General features: G+C 44.7%; 2 protein-coding genes across 2 annotated transcripts in view; one reads left to right on the top strand and one right to left on the bottom strand.

Moving 5' to 3' along the window:
• NSUN5 (NOP2/Sun RNA methyltransferase 5) overlaps positions 1 to 9,345 on the top strand; it is a 38,959-nt gene extending 29,614 nt beyond the window's left edge. The window contains exons 10-12 of the mRNA XM_007186556.3: positions 69 to 3,887; positions 6,427 to 6,594; positions 7,230 to 9,345. Of these exons, the coding sequence (XP_007186618.2) occupies positions 69 to 183 (115 nt within the window). The 3' untranslated portion in view covers positions 184 to 3,887; positions 6,427 to 6,594; positions 7,230 to 9,345. The remainder of the gene's footprint in view (positions 1 to 68; positions 3,888 to 6,426; positions 6,595 to 7,229) is intronic.
• On the bottom strand, positions 2,501 to 22,419 carry POM121C (POM121 transmembrane nucleoporin C). Its single transcript, XM_007186557.2, has 13 exons — positions 21,778 to 22,419; positions 20,612 to 20,827; positions 20,149 to 20,307; positions 18,458 to 18,538; positions 16,848 to 17,019; positions 8,833 to 8,924; positions 8,109 to 8,182; positions 7,550 to 7,674; positions 7,333 to 7,435; positions 6,908 to 7,084; positions 4,337 to 6,001; positions 2,994 to 3,116; positions 2,501 to 2,639 (listed from the first exon to the last, which is right to left on the bottom strand). The coding sequence occupies exons 1-13, from the start codon at positions 22,344 to 22,346 to the stop codon at positions 2,542 to 2,544; spliced, it is 3,654 nt and encodes a 1,217-aa protein (XP_007186619.2). The 5' UTR covers positions 22,347 to 22,419; the 3' UTR covers positions 2,501 to 2,541.
• Positions 22,420 to 23,653: the final 1,234 nt, after the last annotated feature.

Below are 23,653 nucleotides of genomic sequence, written 5' to 3'. Positions count from 1 at the left end.
AGCAGGGGGCCTGCTTGGAAGACGCTGGAGGATTGGGGCACATCTAACTCACTCTTCTTTTCTTCCAGCTCCGTCTCACAGGCTGAAGCATCAGCCCCAGAAGTTACACCCAACCCAGCCCCAAAGAGAAAGAAGAGGCGGCGAAAGGCAACAGCTGCCCCCAGCTCACAGCCTGACATGTAGCAGGTGCTCAGAGCTTTGACTCCTCAGGTCCTCCTCTCAAGCTTAGTCTCGGGCCCTCAGCCCCAGGCAGCAGTTTTTTTTGGAAGGGCTCTTTTTATGGCTGGAGAAAGAAAACCGGTAACCCCGTTTCTCCAGCTGGAAAGAGCGGATATCCCTGTGCTGTGGGTCCCTTCCCTGGGCTCCGTTCTTGCTGGTGAGATGCACTGCTTCCCACAAAAATAAAAGGCAGGACATGGTCTACGATAGATCACAGTTTTTTTTAATGACACAAGCAAGGAGAACAATCTCACGTTCATACTAAAAATTCCAACTAGACTCACAGGAATTCAGTCTTTATTTGTAATGGAAAGTCCCAGCCTCCCGTCCCTGTCCAGTGCATGTACACGTCCACACCCGCACTCATGCGCTCACACTCAGGCTGCGCCAGGACGCCCGCTTCAGGGGGCTTCTGGATCAACTGTCCTGCCTGTGGAACTGAGGTAAACTAGCTGTGCGTACTAAGCTGAGAGGGGCTACCTTATGTAAGGTATAGGTAGAAGCTTGATTTCTAGACCCGCGCTCCACCCCCCTCCAATCCCAGCAGGTATCTGAGGCTTGGGTCCCTCCTCAGCTCCACACACAACAGTTAAGTACTAACAGAGCTCTCCTTGGGGCGGGGGGGGGGGGCGCAGTCCCTGCCACAAAACATTCACCCTCGTTCACCAAGGGGAGGGGGACTAGTTACATCTACATCACGTTATTTATAAAATAAGAATTACATTTTGTGTTTCCGGAAGGAGCTCTAGTCCCTCAGGAAAGCTGCCTGGGACAGCATTTGAGCCTCTTCTTCACACAGGCATAACTTAACTATACAGCTAAATTTCTATACTTAACCACCTCAATGAACCAAGCTTGAAGGAATTTAAAAGGCAATTTAGCTTAAATACAAAAATAAATTTTTATTTTGTTAAAAAATGTTTAAATATTTTTCCTTTTAATTTAGACACACGCATTCATACTTCTTCCAAAGAGGATGGGCATGGCAGCAAGGCTTTTGGGCCTGGGGTATGTGGTTTTGGAACCGAGGAAGAAGGAAGGAAGGGGTGGAGGAAGTAAGATACAATTTTAAAATGTGGTTCATTAAATTTAGGTTTTCTAACATACACTACAAGTGATCTAGCCTACAGTGAAGTTTGGCAGGTGGGAAACAAACAGCAGAGGGAAGAGGCCTTTGCTTCCCCTCAGACCCATCCTCCTCGGGCTGCCAGCCCTTAAAGTCAAAACACCATTTGAAAATTCAAGACTCGGCACTTGTAGCCGTAAAGTGGTGCTACTTTCCACATTCAATTAGCGAGGCCCCAGGAACTTGAGAAACAGTTAAGTCCGGCACTACCAACATGCCGCCACTCATACAATTCAGTTCTTCCTCCAAACTCGATTCAAAGAGCGATAGACACGAGCATCAGACAAAATAACACAGGACAAGGCTTTAGACATACAATCCCGGAGAGGCAGACGAGCCCATGAGGCCAATGGGGACGGTGGGCGAGGAGGCAGCTGAAAGCAGCGGGGGCGTCCTGCCTGCTCCAGGAGCTTCCCTCTCCTGGGGAAGGTACCACCCCTGGGTCTGCCAGGCTAACAGTCTTGAGCCACCAAGCTTTTAGGGGCCAAACTGGCAGAGAGGGTCGGGGATGAAACACCGGCTCGGACTTGGCGGGAGGAAGTGGAACGGCAGGAGCAGCACCCGCTGGGGCCTCCAAAGGCAAAGCCAGAGTCAGGATCATTTTAAAAGGAATCGATCCTGCGAGGAACCAGTAAGGGATGAAGCAGCAAGAAATGGGGAAACAGAGTCCCCTAACGGGACCAGAGGGGGAGAACCACTTTTTATAGCCAAGCCAACCAAGGTGAAGTTTTAGGGCTAATCCATCCCCCAATCCCATCAAATGCATATCAGAGATGCAAGTGGGTGAGGGCTCCTCCTGCAACCCTCTGGCAAAGATGGCTCTCAGGGAAAAGGCGGGAAGGGAGGCCGCCTGACCAAGCTCATACACTAAACGAGAGTCAGGGAAGGCAGTGGACGATATGTACAGATGTTTCTTTAGTTCTCTCCAGCCTCACCAGTGGAACTGTTCAAGTAAGGTAGTAATAGGCTTCTGCCCTGCCACATCCTGCCTCCCCCTCCCTCGAGAGGCCCGAGGCTTCTGCTTCCTGGAAGAGGGAAACAGCCCCTGGGGCTGCCACCACCTCCCTGGTGGCCGAAGCCAGAGGTCTGGGGCAGGTCTGCATTACGGAACTGGAAGGGTCAGAGGCTCTTCCTAGCAGGTGCTGAGGTCCAGATTTGGGCAAGGGTGGCGGGGGTGTGGGGGGCAGGGGCAAACACTATTTCTTGCGGGTGTGCTGCCTTCGGGCCTGCAGTCGCTGTCGAGCCCCTGGGGTCTTGGATCCCGCACCAATGGAAAAGGAGGGGGTCGCCGATCCTGGAAAGATTCAACAAGATCTCATCAGGGTAGCTGCTACCTGAGAGCAGTCTCTAAAGAACACCGGGTGCTGGGAGAAAGCCTCGCCAAGCTCTAGAAGTCCTTCCAGGGGAGGGCTGATTAAAAAGGCAAAATCCCAAGACCACAGATAGGCTGGGAGCAAGGCCCAGGAAAGCATGTTTACCTGGCGTCCCAGCAGTCTGGCTCCTTCTCATCTCCGCTGCCCAGCTCCAAACCTGGCTTGTGCTGGACTCCCAGACGGGCCTCGGAGAGCCGGAGCTGCCAGCCCACCCCACCCCTCTTCAGAGAGGAGACACGCAGGTCACACTGGCAACAAGGAGACTGGCCGCTTACCGAAAGGTCCAACTCCGACAAAGCCTTGGGCGGGTGTTGAGGACGCCCCAAAGGAGAGGCTGCTGCCTGATGCGCCCACCCCAGGGGCAGGGGTGTTCTGACCAAAGGCGGGTGTGGAGGTGCCTAGGAAGAAGAGACAGCAGAGAACTATAGAGACCAGGCTGGAGAGCAGAGGGCCTCAAGGCAGAGGGTAATGAGCCTAGTGGGGAGGTCCGCTACCGGCAGGGCCTTCCCCACAGGACCCCTTAGCTCCCATTCAGCCCCCTGGAAGGAGGCCTTAACACGCGTTGCCCCAGGTGGGCCTCCCAGCCTGCTAACAGCCGTGCCGCAGTGGAGACAAGCCCCTCAGGTTGCCTTCTGACCACCTATGGAGTAGGGCCTCTGCATTCCCTTGGCCACCAAACACAGCAGCAGATGACCATCAGTGGACCGCCACCTCTAGCCTGACCGGGTTACCTCCCTTCCACCAGGCCTAGAAGCGTTATGCCTCTTCTCCTTGTTCACCTGTCTCCTCCCTTCCACCCTGTGGGTCCCCTGATCTCCCCCCGGGGCCCACTGGGACTCAGCTGCCAGCAAACGCCCCGCCCTCACTGAGTGCTGCCGTTGTGCCCGCTGCAGCCCCGCGGGGAGGGCTGCCTTCTCTCATGGCTCTTCCTCGTCCCGGGGGCCGGGGTGGGGCAGGCATCTTTCTCGCTTCCTGGGGCCCGGCCTTGCCCCCAGTCTCTCCCTCTACTCCCCACTCCCGCCTCGTCCCCACAGCCGCGCCAGCTCCCCCACCTCCCCTGCAGGCACTACACTGGCTCCCCGCTCGCCATTGCTGCAACTCCGGCTCCTGCTTCTGCTTTTCCTCAGCCTCAGAGGACCTCCCGGCCACCGCCCCTCCTGCTTTACTTGGTGAGTTTCAACAGGCTGGCCTTGCCGGCTACCACTTATTTTAGGTCTGTATCTCGTAACTGAACGTCGCTGGGGAAAAAGAACAGGGCTGACTAGCCTCACTGTAACTTCACAAGCACACGTTTCCAGCCTCAAAGCTGCCTGCGATCCCATCCCATCTTCTCCCCAGCTCCAAAGCGACTACTGTCAACAGGCCCTGCGGTGCCCTCTCACACACCTCCCCGCAGCCACACCCCAAACTCTTCTTGTCACAAACAGTCTCGGAGATTAAATTTGTTACTTCCTCAGAAAGGCATTCCTCCACGGTCATTAATCACATACTTTATCAAGACATTTATTGCTACCTGACACTCTATTTACACATTTAATACCTGTTTCTTCACTACCACAATGTAAAGCTCCACAAGAGCAGACGCTGCACAGCAGACCATGTCAACCCCTGACCTTACCTCCAAACACAGGTTTGCTGTCCGGCGTGCTGGCCACGTTGAAGGCAAAGGGTGTGCTCTGGCTGGGCGCGCCCAAGCTGTTCTGACTCAAGCCTCCCCCGAAAGGGGTCGTGCTGCCAGTGGTCCCACTCTGTCCTGCTCCAAAGCCGAACGCTCCAGAGGCAGAGCTGGTGCCTGGGGTGGCCGCACTGATCCCAAAGCCCCCGCCGCCGGCTGGGGCTGCCGATCCCCCAAACGTGAAGGGTGATGGTGTCGTGCTGCCAAACACTGAGCTACTGGTCCCACTGCTGGCGGTCTGGGTTGTAGCGCCAAAGCCAGAGGTGGTGGCTGCACCGAAGGAGAAGGCAGCTGTGGTGCCGCCAAAGGCTGGCTGGGTGCTGGCAGGGGTGCCGAAGGCAGAGGCCGTGGCCTTCAGACCACTGAAGGCCGACTGCGCGGTGCCGCCAAAGGCTGGCTGGGCCGGGGTTGGTGCTGGGGCCGCAGTCGGGGCCGGGGCTGCAGAGTTTCCAAAAGTGAAAGAGCTGCCGAAGCTGGGGACGAGCGCCGACTTGGCAGCCCCCTGCTGCTGCCCCTCCACAGCCCTGAAGGCGGGTTGGGGGTTGGCTCCTGGGTAGGACGGGAGAGGCGGCTTGGCGCTCGAGCCGAAGGGAATGTTGAACGCTGGGGCGGTGGTGCTACTGAACGTCAGCGTGGGCTGGCTGCCGGTGACCGGGGCTGAGGCGGTGAGGGTGCCGCCAAAGCCACTGAAGCTGGACGTGCTGCTGCTGCTGCTGCTGGGGGCTGTCTGGGCGGCACTGGGAAGGGACTGGCCAAAGGTGGCGACTGCTGTTGAAGCGGGCATGGCGGGAGGCTTGCCAAATTGGAATATGGGGCCCACGGCGGGGGTGAAGCTGGCACCGGAAGCAGGGGGAGTCCCAAAGAGGAAGGGCTGGGAGGCGGAAGTGGTGGTGCTAGTCACGCTGCCCAGGGTGCTGGTCACGGTGCACACACCGAAGCTGAACGCGGGCTTCGGAGCGGAGTCCGCGGAGGTGCTGGCTGTGGTCATGGACACCACTGCGGAGGTGGCGCTGGCCTGGCCGCTGAAGAGAGGGGCGCTCGTGCTAGTGGCTGGAGTAGCTGTTTGCTTGAAGGAGAAGGGTGTTAACATGGGCATGGATGCAGGCGGCCCCATGTTGCTAAAGATAGGCTTGAAAGTGAGGGGTGGGCTGCTGGTCGTCGTGGGGATGGCTGAGCTGGAAGATGCTGCGGCTGTGACCTTGGAAGGGCCAGAGGGCAAGGGGCCCTCATTCTCGCTTTTAGGTGGGACCACAAAAATGGGCTTGAACATGGGAGATGCTGAAGACACAGCAGGGGCCACAGAGGCAGGAGGCTTAGCAGGTGGGGTGCTCAGCATTCCAAACAGAATACTCTGCTTGGGGCTGGGAGACGGGGCGGACGGGGCTTGGGATTTGGCAGATGTCTCAGCCTGAGGGTCTGGAGGTGACTTGGTGGCGTCAGTGACTGGTCCTGGGGAAGAAGCAGGGGTCAGTCCCAAGAAAGTGGTGGTGGATTTGGAGTCTGAGGAGGTGCCTGGAAGGGGTGCTGACTCTGAAGAGCCCGGAGGGGCCAGAGGGCTGGGTGTCTTCGGAGGCGAATGGGCCACAGTGGTTGCCACGCCAGCAGATTCTGGGAAGAAGAGTAGAGAAAGTGAATTTGGAATATCTCAAACGTGATGCAGTGTTCAATGCCTAGCACAGTGCTAGGGATTCAACAGTCAACAATTATGACTAAATCTATATCACAGGCCTTTAAACTGTTCATTCCTGAAAGTCAAGGAAGTGTTCATAATTTCTACCCTTCACAGGTCATAAGAAAGATAGAAGAGGATAAAACTTGGCCCAGTTGGGGGTTAAATGTGTAGAAACTAAGAAAAATCCAATTACCTGAACTCAAGTCCAATTAATTATGTAGATATACCTTATTCATCTAACAAAGATGTACTATATGGCATTCACCCACCAGGCGCTGAGTACAGAGCGTATGACCATGAATGAATGGCCTCTGCCCATGAGGCCTGGGAGAGGCTGAGTACCTAATATTTTCTACACTAGGATGAAGCGTGGTAGAGGAGTGTGTATGTATGCAGTGCCAAGAAGGCAAAGGCGCTGGAACAGCCGGCAGGTCCTTGGAAGCCTGTTACCTTGTGCCTGCGGTCTAGCAAGCATGTGACAAGACACCTTAACCACGCGACCGTTTATACTTCAGGGACACCTCATGAGGTGAGCACTGTTCTTATTTTACAGATGAAGACAACAAGGCTCAGGGCAGCTAAGGGACTGGGTTTCAAATCAAGAGCTGTTTGACTACCAAAGCTAAGCTGCCTTCCCCAGCTTTAAGTGTTGCAGCCCTTCCCTAAAATGTCCTGATTACAGATTTCTAAAGCTCTTAAGCTTGCACCAGCTCAGGCTTGGGAAGTTAGAATAGGTTCAATCTTTACAGCAATTTCCAGCAACTGATGGGCATGGTGCTTTTACTTCCACCTAAACAAAGGCTGATGTCATTACGTGCTCCAAAGTAAGCTCTCCCACTCACCGGGGAGGGATGGTAGGCCCGGGGAATTCTGCATCTTCTTCAAGCTCTCCAGCAGTGGGTTCGTGCTTGGGGCTGGGAGGGAGGTTGGGGATGAAGCAGTCCCAGCAGCAGGCAGGGTAAAAGTGAAAGAAGACTGACTGGTAGGTGCGTTCTCCGTGACAGAGTCTGAGGCAGCATCTAGGGAAGAAAGAAAAGATGACATTGTCCTCCCTTGTTTGGGAATCCTTTCCAGTGGCATATCATGGAGCACGGGGAGTTCAGGGCCTCAGGACAACTCATTTAGAAAGGCTTCCCTTCAATCTCAATGCTCACTGTTCTCCAGATTCCACTGAGGACCCAAATGGATTTCCCAGATGAGAAAGACCAAAATAAAACCAAAGGAAACAAACCCTCTCTGGGGTGTGAAACTGATCTACATTCCTTACCGGTCTTATCCTCCAAGACCTTGTTAAACCACTGTAAAGAAGCTTTCTTTTCCAAGTCTAAGTCTTCAGCAGTGATTGAATAACCAAGCTGGGGAGGTGGAGGCTACCAAAGAGAAAAAGAAGTTGTCAATCAGGAGAAACTGGAAGAATCCTATATTTAGCCTTCCTAAGACAGAGTTAAGCTGGGGTGGGCAGAGGTAGATGGACAAGACCATACCAAGGTCAGCTGGTCCCCTCGCCTGGAGGGCAGCAACTGAACCTTCCGTTTACGCTGCCCAGAGCTGCCAGGTGTTGATGGGGAATTCCACGAGTTTTGTTTCTTCCATGTGGTTTTATCTGCAACTAAAAAAAGAAAGACTTGTTTTCTTCCTCCTCTCTGCCAGAAATGGATAGGTTTGTCTATCCTGTTTTTAACATTGAGTTTTCACTGGGTTATCTCTGAAAGATTCGATCTTCCATGATTTGGGCTCTTGGATGGTATCTGCAAGATTATATAGTCAAGAGGATATAAAGGCAGAATTGCTCCAAATGCAGGTATACAACTGCTTGCTGGACAGTAATTACCCGGATTGGTCACAGATACCTCAGCCTAAGCTTGTCTGTAGCCCACTGTTACCACACGTTATACTGTACCTGTCTGTGTCACCCTTCTCCCTTACCTGACTATGAATTTCTGAAGGACAGAAACTCCTATCTCTGTATCTAACAGGCCCTTCACAAGGCAATGCTCAACACTTCCACCACCAAAAGCCACTCTAGTGCATTCATCAACTTACCCTTTTCTCCCTGGGACTCCTTGTCTGTTACCAATGGAGTTGAAGAACTAGAATGATGAGAAAGCTCCTCTTCTCTGTAGGAGGAAAAGGCAGAATTAAGTTTAAGGAAGACTTGCTGGCAAAAAGTACTGGATAACTTCTTGTACCTCCTTACCTACCAACTGGTCTAGAACAACCATGATATAAGACCTCAGTATGCCAGGACAAAAAATAAAAGAAGTCAAAAGAAAATTCCAACAGAAAAGAATGGAGGCAGTTCATGGAAACCAAGGAGAAACCTTTGTCTTACAACAAGCACAGATCAATAATCTTCAAAACCTTACTTACAACCCACCAAGTTCCTGAAAGTTCTAGTCACAGATCTGATCCCTAACAGAATGACATTCAACTTGACTGTAGGCACCTAGAAGGTCACCTGGAGTCAAAAACATGAAGTCCGCTGCCTGATGACATCATTCACTCTGTTCATTCTATTGTGTGTGGCCCCTACTCCTGCACCCCCGTCACTCACGCTACAGTGTGAGGAAGAGAGCCAGAGGCCTCTACAGTTGGTACAAAAGAACTGTAAGAGATCAGAGCGATTCAGGTGGGCACTTCACTGTCCTCTCTAGATGTTAATTTCTTTGATCCTCCAAATCAGAGTTGCAGAAAGCCTAAGAGCCAAGTAAATGTCCCTCTTTTCCTGACCTCTCATTAATCCACACAGCAAACAATAATGGATTACCTTATTTTCTTTGCTGGCCTCTCTGGTGTCTGGGAGCGGGATGAGGCTGGGCTAGAGAAGGGAGATGAACTGGGACCACTCCTCTTCCACAGCTAAAAGTCAAACAGAAGTAACATGACTGACCCTAGCTGATAGTTTATCATCTGACCTTCAATATAATGTTGTGGTTCTATTCATCACTGCATATAAAATCTCCTTTTAGGTAACTAAAAAAATACTTCTTTGTGAAGGAAGGCTCCTGAAAAGAAAGTCAATTGCCAGTATTAACTACAGGAGAAAAAGTCTGAAAAACTAATGGAACGCTAACTAATAAATGTAGAAGGAATGAATGTACTTTTGGCGTATATTAAAAAGTGGACTGTCACATTCAGTAATGGTTTAGAGCTATGATGTGCATATATGTTTACTCTATATTGTCTGTGGAAATGATAAAAGTAAACTAAACTGTTCCAATGGAGATAAGCCAGTAAACTAATTTAGTTTTGCTCTCATTAAATTTTCAGTTTTACTTTATTAACTTTATTTTTTTTAAATATACGATCATGACATCTATGACTTTTGCAGCATCAGTGGTGTTTATCGTTATAATTATCCATGCATCTGTCTCTTCACCAAGTGGAGTCCCCTGATAGCAAAGGTAGTCTGTTTTCATCTCTGCCTCCTTCGAAGGGGCCTAGCAGCAAAGTACTTGACAAAGAGCAAGCTCTCTGCAAATAGGGTCACTGTCTCTGGCCTATTTACAAAGATACTGAACTATCACCATAGGCATTTTTCCTATTGAGAAGCTTCTAGTGATTTCTTACTCAGTAAAACTGCATCATATAAGCACAAACAGGGAGGCAACAATGTTTAATAAAAATTTTAAATCAAAGACAGGTGGTAAAGCAGTAGAATAGTTCCATAAGACTAATGCTAATGTCAGGAAACCAAGACTCAGAATGAGCTTGAGAAAAAAGCTGAAATCAATAATAGTTTTTTATGTTATGCTTAGGTAAATAACGAGAAAGGACAGCCATCTGAAAAAACAACAAATGCTTAGGCCTCACACCTGTATTTTTAATGAAGTGCCAAAGGTGATTCTAACCTTTAGCCGGGGTGGAAGACAACCTGGTTCAACAATCGGGAGGAACATGCTCTATGTCCACGTCACAGACTAAACACACACACAGTCCAGGTGTCATAAAGAACTACTGAAAAAACCAAATGAGCTCTTAAATAGCTTGGGGTAGGGAAAAGACTTTCTATTCCAGAAACAAAGGAAAGAAAACTGACAGACTGTCATAGGACCACTAAGAACCTCTCTAAATAAAAATGTCTCCATGTGGGAAGGAGACTTTACTATATACTCTGTACCATCTGAATTTTCAACCACAGTAATGTTTCCATAAACCAGAAATAAAATGTATGTGGACAGGAAACAAAAACACTCCAAAATGAAACAAAAACATAACTAGAAACAAAATTAAAAGGTAGATATATTCAACTAAAGTGATAAGTTAATATCCTTAACATGTAAAAGTGAAAGTCTTGCAATTCCATATAAACATAATAAACGTATCAAATGAGAAGTGGGCAAAGGCTATACCAAGGCAAGTCATAAAAAGAAACAGTCAATCTATGTATCCAGCAGTCAATTTAGTTCTGCACTGTAATTCAATTTTTGTCAAGTTCCTACTTCATAAAGGTACTATCCTTTATACTTTACAAAGAACACAAGGATAAGCAAGACCATTCCCATCATCAAGAAATTTACAATCTAGAAAAGAGACAGGACGGTACACAAATTGACTATAATAGACAAGAGATGAACGAAGTCTCTAAAAAGGAGTCCAAGAAGAGAGAGATTATGCAGAGTTTGGTTAGAAGAATAATAAAGGATGAAGGTGACATTTGTGATGGTCCTTCATCATCTGACAAAAACACCTGAAGAAAGACAAACTTTATAGGCTTGCAGTAGGATGAACACATGATTCCGGGTGGAGAACAGAACAAGAAAAGGAAACAAAGCAGGAAGGAATTAGGTGCTCTTACAAGATAACAAATACGCTGCTTTGGCTTAAATATAGGGTATCTGTAAAGGAATAATAAGGGACAGGGTCAGAAATGCAAGCTAGGGTTTTGAGGTTTTGAAGGCCAGGGTTACTATTCCTACTTTGGAAAATGACAAGTCTTATATAAGACTTATGAAGATATCAATGTCACGCACAACGAGATCTAAGGACAGTTCACTTTCTCTAATTGCCACCAGTCTAATATTTGTAATGATTTTATAATATCAAAGCTAGAACTTCTAGTTTGGGCAGCTGTGCGTTGGGTATATACTACTGCTCCTCTGGAAAAACACAATTAAGTCAAATATCTCTACTACCACTTGCACCAAACAGAAGGGCTGTCATCTCTATTGACTACTCGGGATGTTTACTGCTTCAGTACACATTTCTTTGAAAGAGAAGTTTCAACATAAAGAACTTTCATATTACTCTAATCTCCGCTTCCAAAGACTTCCTTACTTTCCTGATAATTTAAAATAACTCATGCCATGGACCATTTCAAAGATAATTATGATCAAAACTGAAAGTACACTATGCTCTCCGTTCTAGAACTTCTCCTTCTGAGAGCATTATATATTTAAATATCACACACAAACGGGACTGGTAACTACTTACAATAAAACACCCAGAAGCTATTAGTGTCAGTGAGTATATTACTTGCCGTAGGTCACAGGCTCTACCAGGGGTGAGGGTGCTTAAAAACAAAATCTGACCATGTTTCAGGCTATGGGTTTGTTTGTTTTTTTAATGCATAAGCACCATTTATTTATTTTTTATTGATATATAGTTGATTTATAATGTTTCAGGTGTATAGCAAAGTGATTCAGTTATACATACATATATGTGTGTGTATACATTCTTTTTCAGATTCTTTTCCATTATAGGTTATTACATATTGACTACGTTGTTTCAGACCAACCCTGCTGTGGAGGACAAATAAAAAGTGCTGAAGAAAATATAAAATACATATGTTTGAAGGTACGGTGGTATGGAGAGCTACCAAGGCAGTGAGACACTGTGGAGGTAAGACAGAGAAGAGGAGCCAGTAGGTGAGAAGCCTCAGGGCGACTGCCCATTCCAAAAGTAAAAGCTGCAGTTGAGAGGCTGAGAAAAGCTTTTGGCAGCCCTGTAGGGCTGGGAAGACAAAAACCGGAATTCAGGGCTTTCCAAAGTAGAGGGGCCCTAATATACACCTTAGGCTTTTGGTTGGAATCCCAAAGGCTACACAGTAGGGTACAGGGCAAATCAGAAATAAACCAGCCCTCACAAGAACTGACAACCAACTCAGAATCATGTCAATTCCAACTGTACAGGGGTAATCTGTCCCTATCCTAGCTGCCTGCCAGAGGCAAAAGACAGACCTCTCTGGAGGAAGATACTACCATTCAGAGCTTCAAGTCATTGTCCCCCCACCCCCCCCAATGTCTGACAGTAAAACAAAACAACAAAAACGTATGTAAGAAGATAATATTCAAGGACTTCCCTGGTGGCGCAGTGGTTAAGAATCCGCCTGCCAATGCAGGGGACATGGGTGAAAGCCCTGGTCCAGGAAGATACCACATGCCGCGGAGCAACTAAGCCCGTGCGCCACAACTACTGAGCCTGCGCTCTAGAGCCCACGTGCCACACCTACTGAAGCCCACATGCCTAGAGCCTGCGCTCCGCAACAAGAAAAACCAACGCAATGAGAAGCCCGTGTACCAAAACGAAGAGTAGCCCCCGCTCACGGCAACTAGAGAAAGCCCGCGTGCAGCTACAAAGACCGAACACAGCCAAAAATAAATAAATTTAAAAAATTAATTTCTAAAGAACTAAAAAGAAAAAAACAATACTAGAATTAAAAAGAAAGAAAAAAACTGTTATTATTGTAGACAACATGATGTACATACAAAAATCCTAAAGAATATACAGATGAATATTCAGAATTTAGCAAATTTTCTGAATACAAAAATCAGTTGTATTACTATACATCAGTAACAAATTTCTAATATGCTATTTATAATAGCATCAAAAACATGTACCTAGGAATAAATGTAATAAAAAATATGTAAAACCACTGCACAGATAAAGATGATGTAAATAACTGAAGACCACCCCATGTGCATGGACTGGAAGATTCAATATTGTAAACGTCAGCTCTCTCCAAAATAACTGGCAGATTAAAGGCAATCCCAGTCAATACCTTAGCAAATTTTTTGGTGTGGAAATTGACAAGATGATAAAATTATATAGAAATGCAAAGGGCCAAGATCCAAGACAATTCTGAAGAGGAATGAGAGAAATGAGAAAGTTGGATGACTTACTCTACTAGATATCAAAACTTAAAGACTGTGTGGCACAGGGCAGAAAAACAGACCAGTGCAACAAAACAGAATCTATCAACAGAAATGGATCTACAGATATACTGACACATTATGACAAAGGTGGTGCTGCAGAGCAATAGGAAAAGGACGGGCCTTTCAATAAACGCTGCTGAGTCAAATGGATATTTAGATGGAAAAATACTAATTTTGATCCCTACCTTATATCATACACAAAAATCAATTTCAAGAGGATTATAGATCTAAATGTAAAAAGGAAAAATAATAAAGCTTCTAGAAGGTAGCATAAGAGAATATCATCATGACCTTAGGCAGGCAAAGACTTCCTCAACAGTACACAAAATACACTAACCATAAGTGAAAAGAGTGAAAAGAATGAAATGGTGAGCCACAGAGTAGGACACTTACTTGTTGCTACACATATAATTCACAGAGACCTTGTATCTAGAATATATAAAGACCTTACATAAATCAGTAAGAAAAAGACAGACAACCTAATAGAAAAGAGCCAAGAAACTTGAACAGGCCCTTCATAAAAAAGGACATACAAATGGCCAATGAACAGTTCATACCTCTATTTCACTATTAATCAGAGAAATACAAATTACTACTACTACTACTTCACACTCACTGGAATGGGTAATTAAAGAGACAGGCAACACCAAGTGTTAGTGAAGATGTATAAACACAGGAACAAAATCTCATACTGCACTGGTAGGAGAATCAACTGAAACATCACCTTAAAAAGAATTATACAGGGAATAACCCTAGACCACTGGTGGTCCAGTGGTTAGGACTCTGTGCTTCCAGTGCAGGGGGCACAGGTTCGATTCCTGGTCGGGAAACTAAGATCCCACAAACTGTGCAGTACGGGGAAAAAAAAAAAAGACTTATACAAACCAGCACTATTCACAACAGCCAAGACATGGAAACAACCTAAATGTCCATCAACAGATGAATGGATAAAGAAGATGTGGTACACACATACAATGGAACACTACTCAACCATAAAAAAGAACGAAATACCATTTGTAGCAACATGGATGCAACTAGAGATTATCATACTAAGTGAAGTCAGAAAGACAAATACCATATGATACCACTTACATGTGGAATCTAAAATATGACACAAATGAACCTATCTATGAAACAGAAACAGAATCACAAACAGAGAACAGACTGGTGGTTGCCAAGGGGGAGGAGGTTGGGGGAGGGATGCAGTGGGAGATTGGGGTTAGCAGATGGAAGCTTTTATATACAGGATGGATAAACAACAAGGTCCTACTGTATAGCACAGAGAACTATATTCAATATTCTATGATAAACCATAACAAAAAAGAATTTTTTTAAAAAAGGATGTATATGTATGTATAATCATCACTTTGCTGTGTAGCAGTAATTAACACAACATTGTAAATCAACTATGCTTAAATTAAAAAAAAAAAAAGACATATAAGAATGTCCATAGTGGCATTATGCATAACAGCTCCCAACAGGAAACTCAAATGTCCAATGGTAGAATGGATAAATTAATTGTGGTATATTCATATAATGGAACAGTATTCAGCAATGAAAATGAAAGACCTACGACCACATGCAACAACATGAATGAATCTCACAAGTAAAATGTTGAATGAAAGAAGCCAAACACAAAAGAAAGCATATTCTGTTTCCATTTATATAAAATTCAAAAACAGGGAAAACTATATATGATGCTAATATTGAGGAAGGAAGGAGGGAAGAAGTAGTGACTGTGAGTGGGTATGAGAGGGGCTTCTGCATGTTGAAAATGATTTATTACTTGACCTGGGTGGTGGTTACATGGAGCTGTACATCTATATTTGTTTTTCTGCACATTATACTCTAATTTTCAAACAGCCATTAGATAGATTACATGACATGGAATGCTATGAAATATATAATGATTAAAAAAGATGCAGAAAAACCATATATGCTATGATTCCATTTTGTTAAACAGACCAGAAATCTTGTGTATCATCTGTGTTTGCATACATAGTAGGAATGTTAACAATAGGTACCTATGGGATGGACACTGAGATAGCCAGCACAGGGGAATTTTTACTTAACAGTTATCTATACTTAAAAAAGATTCTGAAGCCAGGAAAGGTAATATTGTAGCACATGTTACAAAATTCCAACAAGAATTCAGTAAAAAGTTTCCTTCCTATCCAATAGTTATTACAGTTTCTAATATATCCTGTCAACATTATTCTATGCACATCAAAAGATTAAAGAAACCAGCAGCATGAATAGAGGACACTATACACACAGTTCTGTACCATGCTTTTTAAATATAATATTTTGAGCTCATTCACATCAGTGCCTATTAAAGCTGCCTTACTGTTTTTAACAGTTACACAGTATTTCAACTTATGGAAATACTGTAAGTTATTCAACCAGCCCCCTAAAAAGGTATGTTTACATTGTTTCCAAGCTTCTGCAAAAATAATGCTACAATCAACATCCTTGTATATGTCTTTGAGTATATGTGTAGGGTTAATTCCTAAAAGTAAACCTGCTGGATCAAAGGGCATGTGCATCTCTAATGCGAATAACAATGGCCACACTGCCCTCTAGGGAACTGTACCAACTGATGCTCCCACTAGCATCCTTTTTTTTTTTTTTTTTTGCTGCGGGTCGCACGGCTTGTGAGACCTTAGTTCCCCCACCAGGGATCCAACCCAGGGCCCCCGGCAGTGAAAGGGCCGAGTCCTAACCACTGGACCACCAGGGAATTCCAAGAAGCCTGCTTTTGCAAACATTTATTTTTATGGTTTCTATTTTACATTTAAATCTTTAGTTCATTTGGAATATGTTTCTCTAGTACTGTCTATGAAAAGCTGCTCAAACTCACTCATAAGAGACAAATTAAATACTATTCCTCACCTATCAAACTCATCTTTCATTTATATTACTGTAAGAGCCTTCTGGATTGATTAACTTATCTCAAAATTTTTCTCCCCTCGAAAATCTTCCTCCACACATGCTTTATTTTTTCCTAGCTACTATATATTGGGTACCCACTTATTAACAGGCACTGTAATGGGTACTTTTCAAACACTACCTTCAGTCTTTACAATAATGATTTAGAAATGAGACAAAGAGAGTTTAAGTGATTTACTTGCCCAAGGCCCCAGAGCTACTAGGTGTCAGAGCCAAGACTGGAACCCACATCTGTCTGGTAGCAAAGCTTGCTCTGTTCCCTAGGCTATACTACATCCTCTTTCTAAAAAAGAATTACAACCACTTCTTATTTTAAAAACTTTCATTAAATTCTCAATGCCTATAGGATAAATTTCTTTTATGATCCAATGCAATCTGGACTCAATCTACCTTTTGATTAAATTAATATCATTTACTGAATTATTCGTCCTTTGCCCATTTATCTGCAAAAATGCCTCTGTCTTATATCAGGTTCCCACATATGATTGCTTTACTTTTTGGGCTTTCTATTCTGTTCCACTGGTCTATAGTTATCACTTAAGGGTTTCTATCTTCTGTTAGTGATAATCCCAATATCTGACAGATAGAAGGTATCTACAGATAACCAGGTAGTAAACACTGGCTGATCGATTAATTAATGCTAGGAACCCATTTCTCCCACAGCGCGAGACAAATGTACCTGAGAGAGACCTCGAGTAGAACTGTAGGAACTGGTAATGGCATTGCGGCTGGAGCTAGGGATGCCACCTGTGTACGTGCTTGTCAAGGAGCTCATAGAAGAGGTGCGGGATCTCTTATTCGAGTGATCATCTGAGCTCTGGGAATTGAGACCTCTCTTCAGAGACCCAGGCCTAATAAAAAGGGGAAAAGACAGTTAGATGTATTATTAAAGACATTCTTTTAAGGCTTCGTCCATGGACACAAAATCTTTCTTAAAAAAAAAACTTAATAAAAGAGCATAATGCTCTTAATTTTATTATTAACAGTTTGGCTAAATATATCTGACAGTCAGGAAGAGAAAGCCAAATATTTTAAAAATCAAATATATGAGTCCACTGATATAATATTCTAGAAAATGCACACTAATCTACAGTGACAGAAAACAGATCAGCAGATACCTGGAGATGGGGACAGGATGGAGGGAGGTATTACTAAGGGGCATGGGGAAAATTTTGGAGGTGATATTTACATTCATTATCTTGACTGTACTGATGGTTTCACAGGTGTATGCAAGTCAAAACTTATCAAATTGTACACTTTAAACAGGCAGTTTATTATTCGCCAATTATACCTCAATACAACTGTTTTTTAAAAAAATCAGAGTTAAGAGAAACCAACCATTTTTTCTCAGCTTCCAACTGAAACAGAAATTCCCTGTACGTCTTTCCTGTAGAATAAGTCATCCAACCCCTGTTATGATACTCAACAACAGACCAGTTTATTCTTATACTGGATGAAAATGTATTTCCTCTAACTTTCACCCATGGATACTATTTGGAGCCAAACTGAGCAAATTGTTTTTCTTTTTTCACGTGACAGTCCTTCCATATTTTGGAGACCATTATCCAAATTTCCTTATTCTCCTTGAGATTTTCCTCCTCTGGGCTAGTATTCATACCCCTTCAAAACTGCCTTACCCACCACCAGCCCATAAAATCTTAGCTGCTCCACTGAGAATGAATTTCAGTTTGTGTACATCCTTACCGTGTAGTACACCAAACCAAACGCACTCCACAGACAATCTGAGAAGAACTAAGAGGAGCAAGACTGCCACTCGCCAGCCTCGTTCTAGTCTTTGTTCTTCATCAGCACAGACTAGGAGCACATTAGCTTTTTTGGCAGCCATATCATACTGCTGACTCAAATTAAGCATATACGTTACCACAAGGCTTTTCACACATATTTCTGAGCCACTTTTCCTCCCAGCCAATTCCTCCTCAAATGTATTTAAACTCAAATGTAGCGATTTAATATTTATCTTAAATTTCATATTGTTGCATTTTATCCATTGCACAAACCTTGTGATCTTTCTGTTTATATACTTGGTTATTAAATGTATTTATAAACCCTCTTAGCCTTAGTGTGTTTTATCCATATTAATGAAAAAATATTAAAAGGAATTAGAAGATAGTTATTTTGGCAAGTTACTCAAAATGTTCCTCTCTGACTTCAAAGATTTGAACCTGAACTAATAAAGCAACGCAGAAAAGCAAAGAAAGCCTACAGGACAATAACTCTGATAATTCCCTTTTCCAACAGTCTGTATCTCACCCATGGATTCTCACTTACTTAGGCACAAAAGAAGCAGGGACTCCATTGGCCACCAGGGGCTCAAATGCTGAATGTCCGCTCCCACTGCTATCATGGCGCCTAGACAAATCAAAAAACTCTCAATTAAATGAAGTTACTTTCTTTCCCCTTAAATCATACTCCCATATTCTTGGGACCCTATACTCTTCCTATGGAGCACAGGTTCCATGCTAGACAAGAAGAGGGATGCTTCAACTCCAAAGATTCCAAAAGGTAAATTTACGCTAAGAGCGTCCAGGCAATAAGAAAAGTATGAAAATACTTCAAGACCTTTTGAACTCTTCAGGTGTATCAATTATTTGCTAACTTCTCACCAAAGTATCAGAATCACAAATTTAACATCCTACCACCCCCAAATTGAAAACAAAAACAACACTTTAGGGATTAACCCACACATCCTATAGTGCTCTAGAGGTTAATATGGCAAGTCTATTAAGGAAAAACTTTACATATCACATACAAGAAGGGCCTATGCATGGTGCACATAATCATTGCTTATTCCCATCCTGGGAAAGATAGTACAGAATCCTCAGTTATAGGCTCACTGGGGTCAAGCAAAATTACCACCCTGCAGAACATGAGAAACCTATCTGCACCATAAAAATAGTTATTTCTTCTCCCACCTCCACACCTCCCCACCCCCTGCCACTCCTACTTAGCTAGTTGACATCAGCTCAAATTGCTCACTTGTCAATCCTATCTCTAGTCATGATTACGTGATCTTCCCGTTACATACATACACTTGCACTGATTAACATTTCCCTACTCAATTTTGTCACCTACAGTATCAAAGCTGACCAATTTTGAACCTATAGAATATGAACAATCTTCTCTAGGTAATGGGGCCAATGATTTTACGTGTGGGGTCCACTGTCTCCTCAGAGAGCACTTCTTTGCCCACCTTATATAAAGAAGCCCCCTTCTCATTACCCTCTGTTATATCACTCTGTTTTTTATCTCTATACACTTATAATTGATAATTATCTTGCTTATTTTGTTATCCTTATTTTTTGGTCTCTTTTCCTCAAACAAGTCCCATGAGGACTGCGTCTTGTTCAAAGCTCTCTCCGCTGTACCTAGAATAGGCTCTGGCACATAGTGGGTACTCAATTTATTGAATTAGAAAAATGACTGGACTCCTTAACTGACTCCTTTGCAGCCTGTTAAAGCCTTAACACCCATTTTCATTAAGTTATTGAAAACAAAATAATGAAATTGGTTTTACTCTCATTACTGATAAGTCTACCGTACCCTAGTCCTCACTTTTCTTTGCCAAGCACTCCCCTCAGCACGATCACAATACTGCAGCTGGTGGTCACCCAAATAATTAAACAACACGAGACTGTGAGGGGAAGACTTTAAGCATGCTCTCTCACAAATAAAATTTAACACGTTTGTATCAAAAGTATGAAGCTAACATGGCTAATAGTTATTGGCGTATCTCTAGTACTTATGGAAAAGGTAAATTACAAAATTTATCTAACATGTGTCTTAGGAAATGAACAGCATTAAAACCCTTGTTACCAAGCTCTTCCATGAAAGCCAAAGAACAGGACCTACTAAGGGTCACAAACTGGAGCTGGCCTCTACATCTTTTGGAGAGTGATCTATATTTCAACAAATCCCAGGAGCCCACGTGAGAGGCCTGTTATTACTGTTGGGACTGTTACCTTCTTTTATTTTCCTGGCCATCAGCAAATATTTGGTCTTCCTCCTCCACTGTCCTTTTCTTCCTCTCTTTGAGGGCATTCAGTACGGTCTCCTTTGCACATGGGTCTGGGGCACTAGTTGATGGTGAGGACAGTGTTGAGTTGATAACTTGCTCTCGTCTACAATGAAAGATAAGATTCCAGCATCAAGATATTTTAATTACCATGCCATATAGCACAGACTTCAGTCACTGGACATCAGAAGCCAACCAACAAGCAAAAGTATAATTTATACACTCACAGAAATCGCCCTTTGCAATTAAAGCTACAGTCCAAAGCAAACAAAACAAAAAGATGGTTCAATTACTAGAATTTGGGATTTCTCATTCAAATAAACAGCTACTTCTTTTTCTGCTTTGTCACAGGAATAACCAAAGAATAAAGTGGACAAACAGGAGTCTATTCTTTTAACGACAATACTCACATCGGAGAACGAGTCAGTTTGCTATCTGGAGGAGCAATCCTCACTGTCACTGGACTGCACACCATTTTGGAATTACGAGCAGACAGCACAGTCTTCTTGTGATAACCATTCCAGCATACAGTGGGAAGCACCCCCAGCAAGGAATATTGGGTCTGTTGAATTGGATATCTTCTTCGAGGTGTTATTACAAACCGATGTGATAAAGTCCCACAATCCCTGTGAAGAATGGGAGATACCAAAGAAGCTTAAAGGAATGTCAGAAAATTTAAATGACTAAAGAACCACGTGGGTTCAGATATTTTCCAGAGAGTTTAAACCTCTTTCTAAGCAACAAAGAACACATGGTATTTTTATGGCAACTTTCCCCCATTTCATCTAAGGGCAGAAAGTGACAGCTGCTTAACAGCTGTCCCTACAATGGACTTCAACAATTTGAGAGGGAAATTGAAAAGCTTGCCCACACAAGTAAACTACGATGGAAGAAAAGTGTGTGTTAGGATGTGTAAGGAGAAACTTTTCAAGAATGCTTCACTCTTGTATGCTAATCCATCAGTAACATACACTCAAAGTTAAACATTTTTAACACCTAATAACACCTAAACATTCATCTTCTCAAATAAATGTACTTTTCAAGAATCTAATATTTTCACCAAATTTTTGTATTCTTTTGTATCACTCAGCTATTGGGACTAAATGAAGCTGTCTCTTTTATTTGATCATCTTTATCTACCAAGTTTTATCAATCAAAGAGGTGTTTCCTGGGAACACCTCTTTGAGCTCAGCTAACCATAGAATTTCTCTTAGTGGTCCAAAGAAAAAAAATCTAACAAAACATACTCTATGACTACACTCGAAAGATAAAGACATTTTCATTAGAAGTAGGGATACTTAATGGTTTATCAAGTATTCTGCTAAATCTATACTGTATGAAAATTCAGACAGGTTTAAGAACTAAAAGGAAGGGAACAGCTGTGGCATCACATCTCATTCCAAACCGTAAAGGAGGGCAGGAGACGACTGACACAGATCAAGGTGTTTAAGATGACAAAACGACACAGAATCCACTTTGGACTTAATGAAAAAGAAAATCGGATTTGAAAGTCAAGTCCTCAATTCAAAGCCCGTCGACAGAGAGAAGGGTGTGGGAAAGATCACGGTTATCTTACCGGTGGGAAGGCCTCCTAGAGGATCGGAGAAGAGGAGTGGGGAGGAAGGGGTGAACTTGAACGCCACGGGGATGCGCCGACTGAGCGGGCGGCGCGGTGCGGGCGGGTGGGCGTCGGCCCGGCCTCTCCCGCAGGTCCCTGCTCTCCGGGGCGGGGGCAGGCTGCGGGGGGCCAGGCTTGCCCAGGTAACTGCCCAAGAGGAGCAGTTCAGCGGGGTCGGGTCCTTCCAGCAGGCTCCGCGGCTCTAGAAGATTTCCGTTTACTGCCGACTTGGCCGGAGGCGAGGCGAGCAGTGTTCGCTGACGCCTGGCGTTCCGAACCAGCGAGAAGGCGCGCGAACCCCGGGGTTCGCGGCTCAGTCCCCACCAGGCCGCGGTAGCCCCCACAGCCAGCCAGGCCAGCGCAGCCGCCGCCGGCACCAGGTACAGCACGAGGCCGAGCAGCGACAGGACGAGAAGCGCCGCCCCAGCCGGCCCGCCGCAGCCCCAACCCCGGCCCCAGCCGTCCCTGACACTCGCTAACGGCCGCCGCCGGTCACCTCCTCCAGCCGCCGAAGCCGGCGGAGACATCGCGGCTCCGCGCCGCGGAGAAGACTCAAATATCCCAGCGTGCACCGCGCCGCGCGCCGCGTCGCCGCGCGCCGACTGCGTCACTGCGCAAGCGACTCGTACGCGCGACAGCGAAGGGAAACGCTACTACCTGGCGACGCGCTAGACCCGACCCATTTCAGAAAATGCCGCCTCGCTAAACGCCGAGTTGTGATTCTTGTCCCGCGTGTACACCCGCACAGCACCCATCCAGAGGTGAGCCTCTTGGAAGAATCGCGTTAGAAATAAAAGCTCCGGAAAGCGACTACTCACGTAATGCTTATTTTCTAGGGGGCTAAACACCCTAGAAGAGATTATCAGGCACTTTCACAATTGCTACCTGAGGCTGCGAGTTTTTTGTTACTCTGTTTTCTGCCAAACTATAAACTGCTAAAGGGAGTTGACTTCAACAGCAATAGTAAAAATCAAGACCAACCCAAACTATCCACCCTCATTAAATGTGGATCTGGTACTAATAAATTCCCTATCAAACTGCCTAATAGTCTAATAAACTGCAGATCAGACCTGAAGCTGCAATAGAAGTTTGCGTTTCTGCAGTACACATTGATAAAGGGGGGCAATTATCTACCAAATTTCACATTATGCTCCAGAATCGGGTAGATTTTTAGGATTTGTGATCAATTTACCTTTGTTAAGTTTGGTGGCCTGAGAAAGTAGATTAGTGTTTGTCTAGGTCCGGGGAGTGTTTTGGGCATCGGGGGATGGAGAGTGACTGCTAAAGGGTAGAGTTTACTTTCGGCCGGGACAAAAATGTCTAAAAATTAGATTATGGTGACTGTTGCACAACCCTATGAAATTGTATGGTATTTGAATTATATCCTAATAAAACTGTTTAAAAAAAAACTTGGTGGTCTGCTAATTCAGGCTTTGGCCTAGCTCAGCTTCCTTGGCCATTCATTCATTGATTTACTCATTCTATTACTGATACACATTAAAGAGAGTAATGGGGGAAAACACAGGGTCTCTGATCTATAGAAGCCCTGAGTTTAGTAGGGAAGAAAGATGTGTAAATAGAAAGTTACAATTCATCGTGTTAACTGTGATAACAGAGGCACAAAAAGGGAAGGAATGATAAAGGGGAAGATGGGCTGGGAGATGCTACTTGAGCTAAGAGAACTGGCTTAAAGCAGGTTCAAGGCAGATGAAGAAGGATTTTGCCGAAGCACAGAGATGGAAAGGAGTATGACACAAGAGTCTGCAAACAGTTCGATATGGCTGGAGATTAGGATGTTTGGTGGAATAGGGAGGTTGGAAAGATAGGAAAGGCT

This window comes from Balaenoptera acutorostrata, chromosome 15 (assembly GCF_949987535.1).
Source record: "Balaenoptera acutorostrata chromosome 15, mBalAcu1.1, whole genome shotgun sequence".
Classification (NCBI taxonomy): Eukaryota; Metazoa; Chordata; class Mammalia; order Artiodactyla; family Balaenopteridae; genus Balaenoptera; species Balaenoptera acutorostrata.
This window is presented reverse-complemented; position numbering and strand designations above follow the sequence as displayed.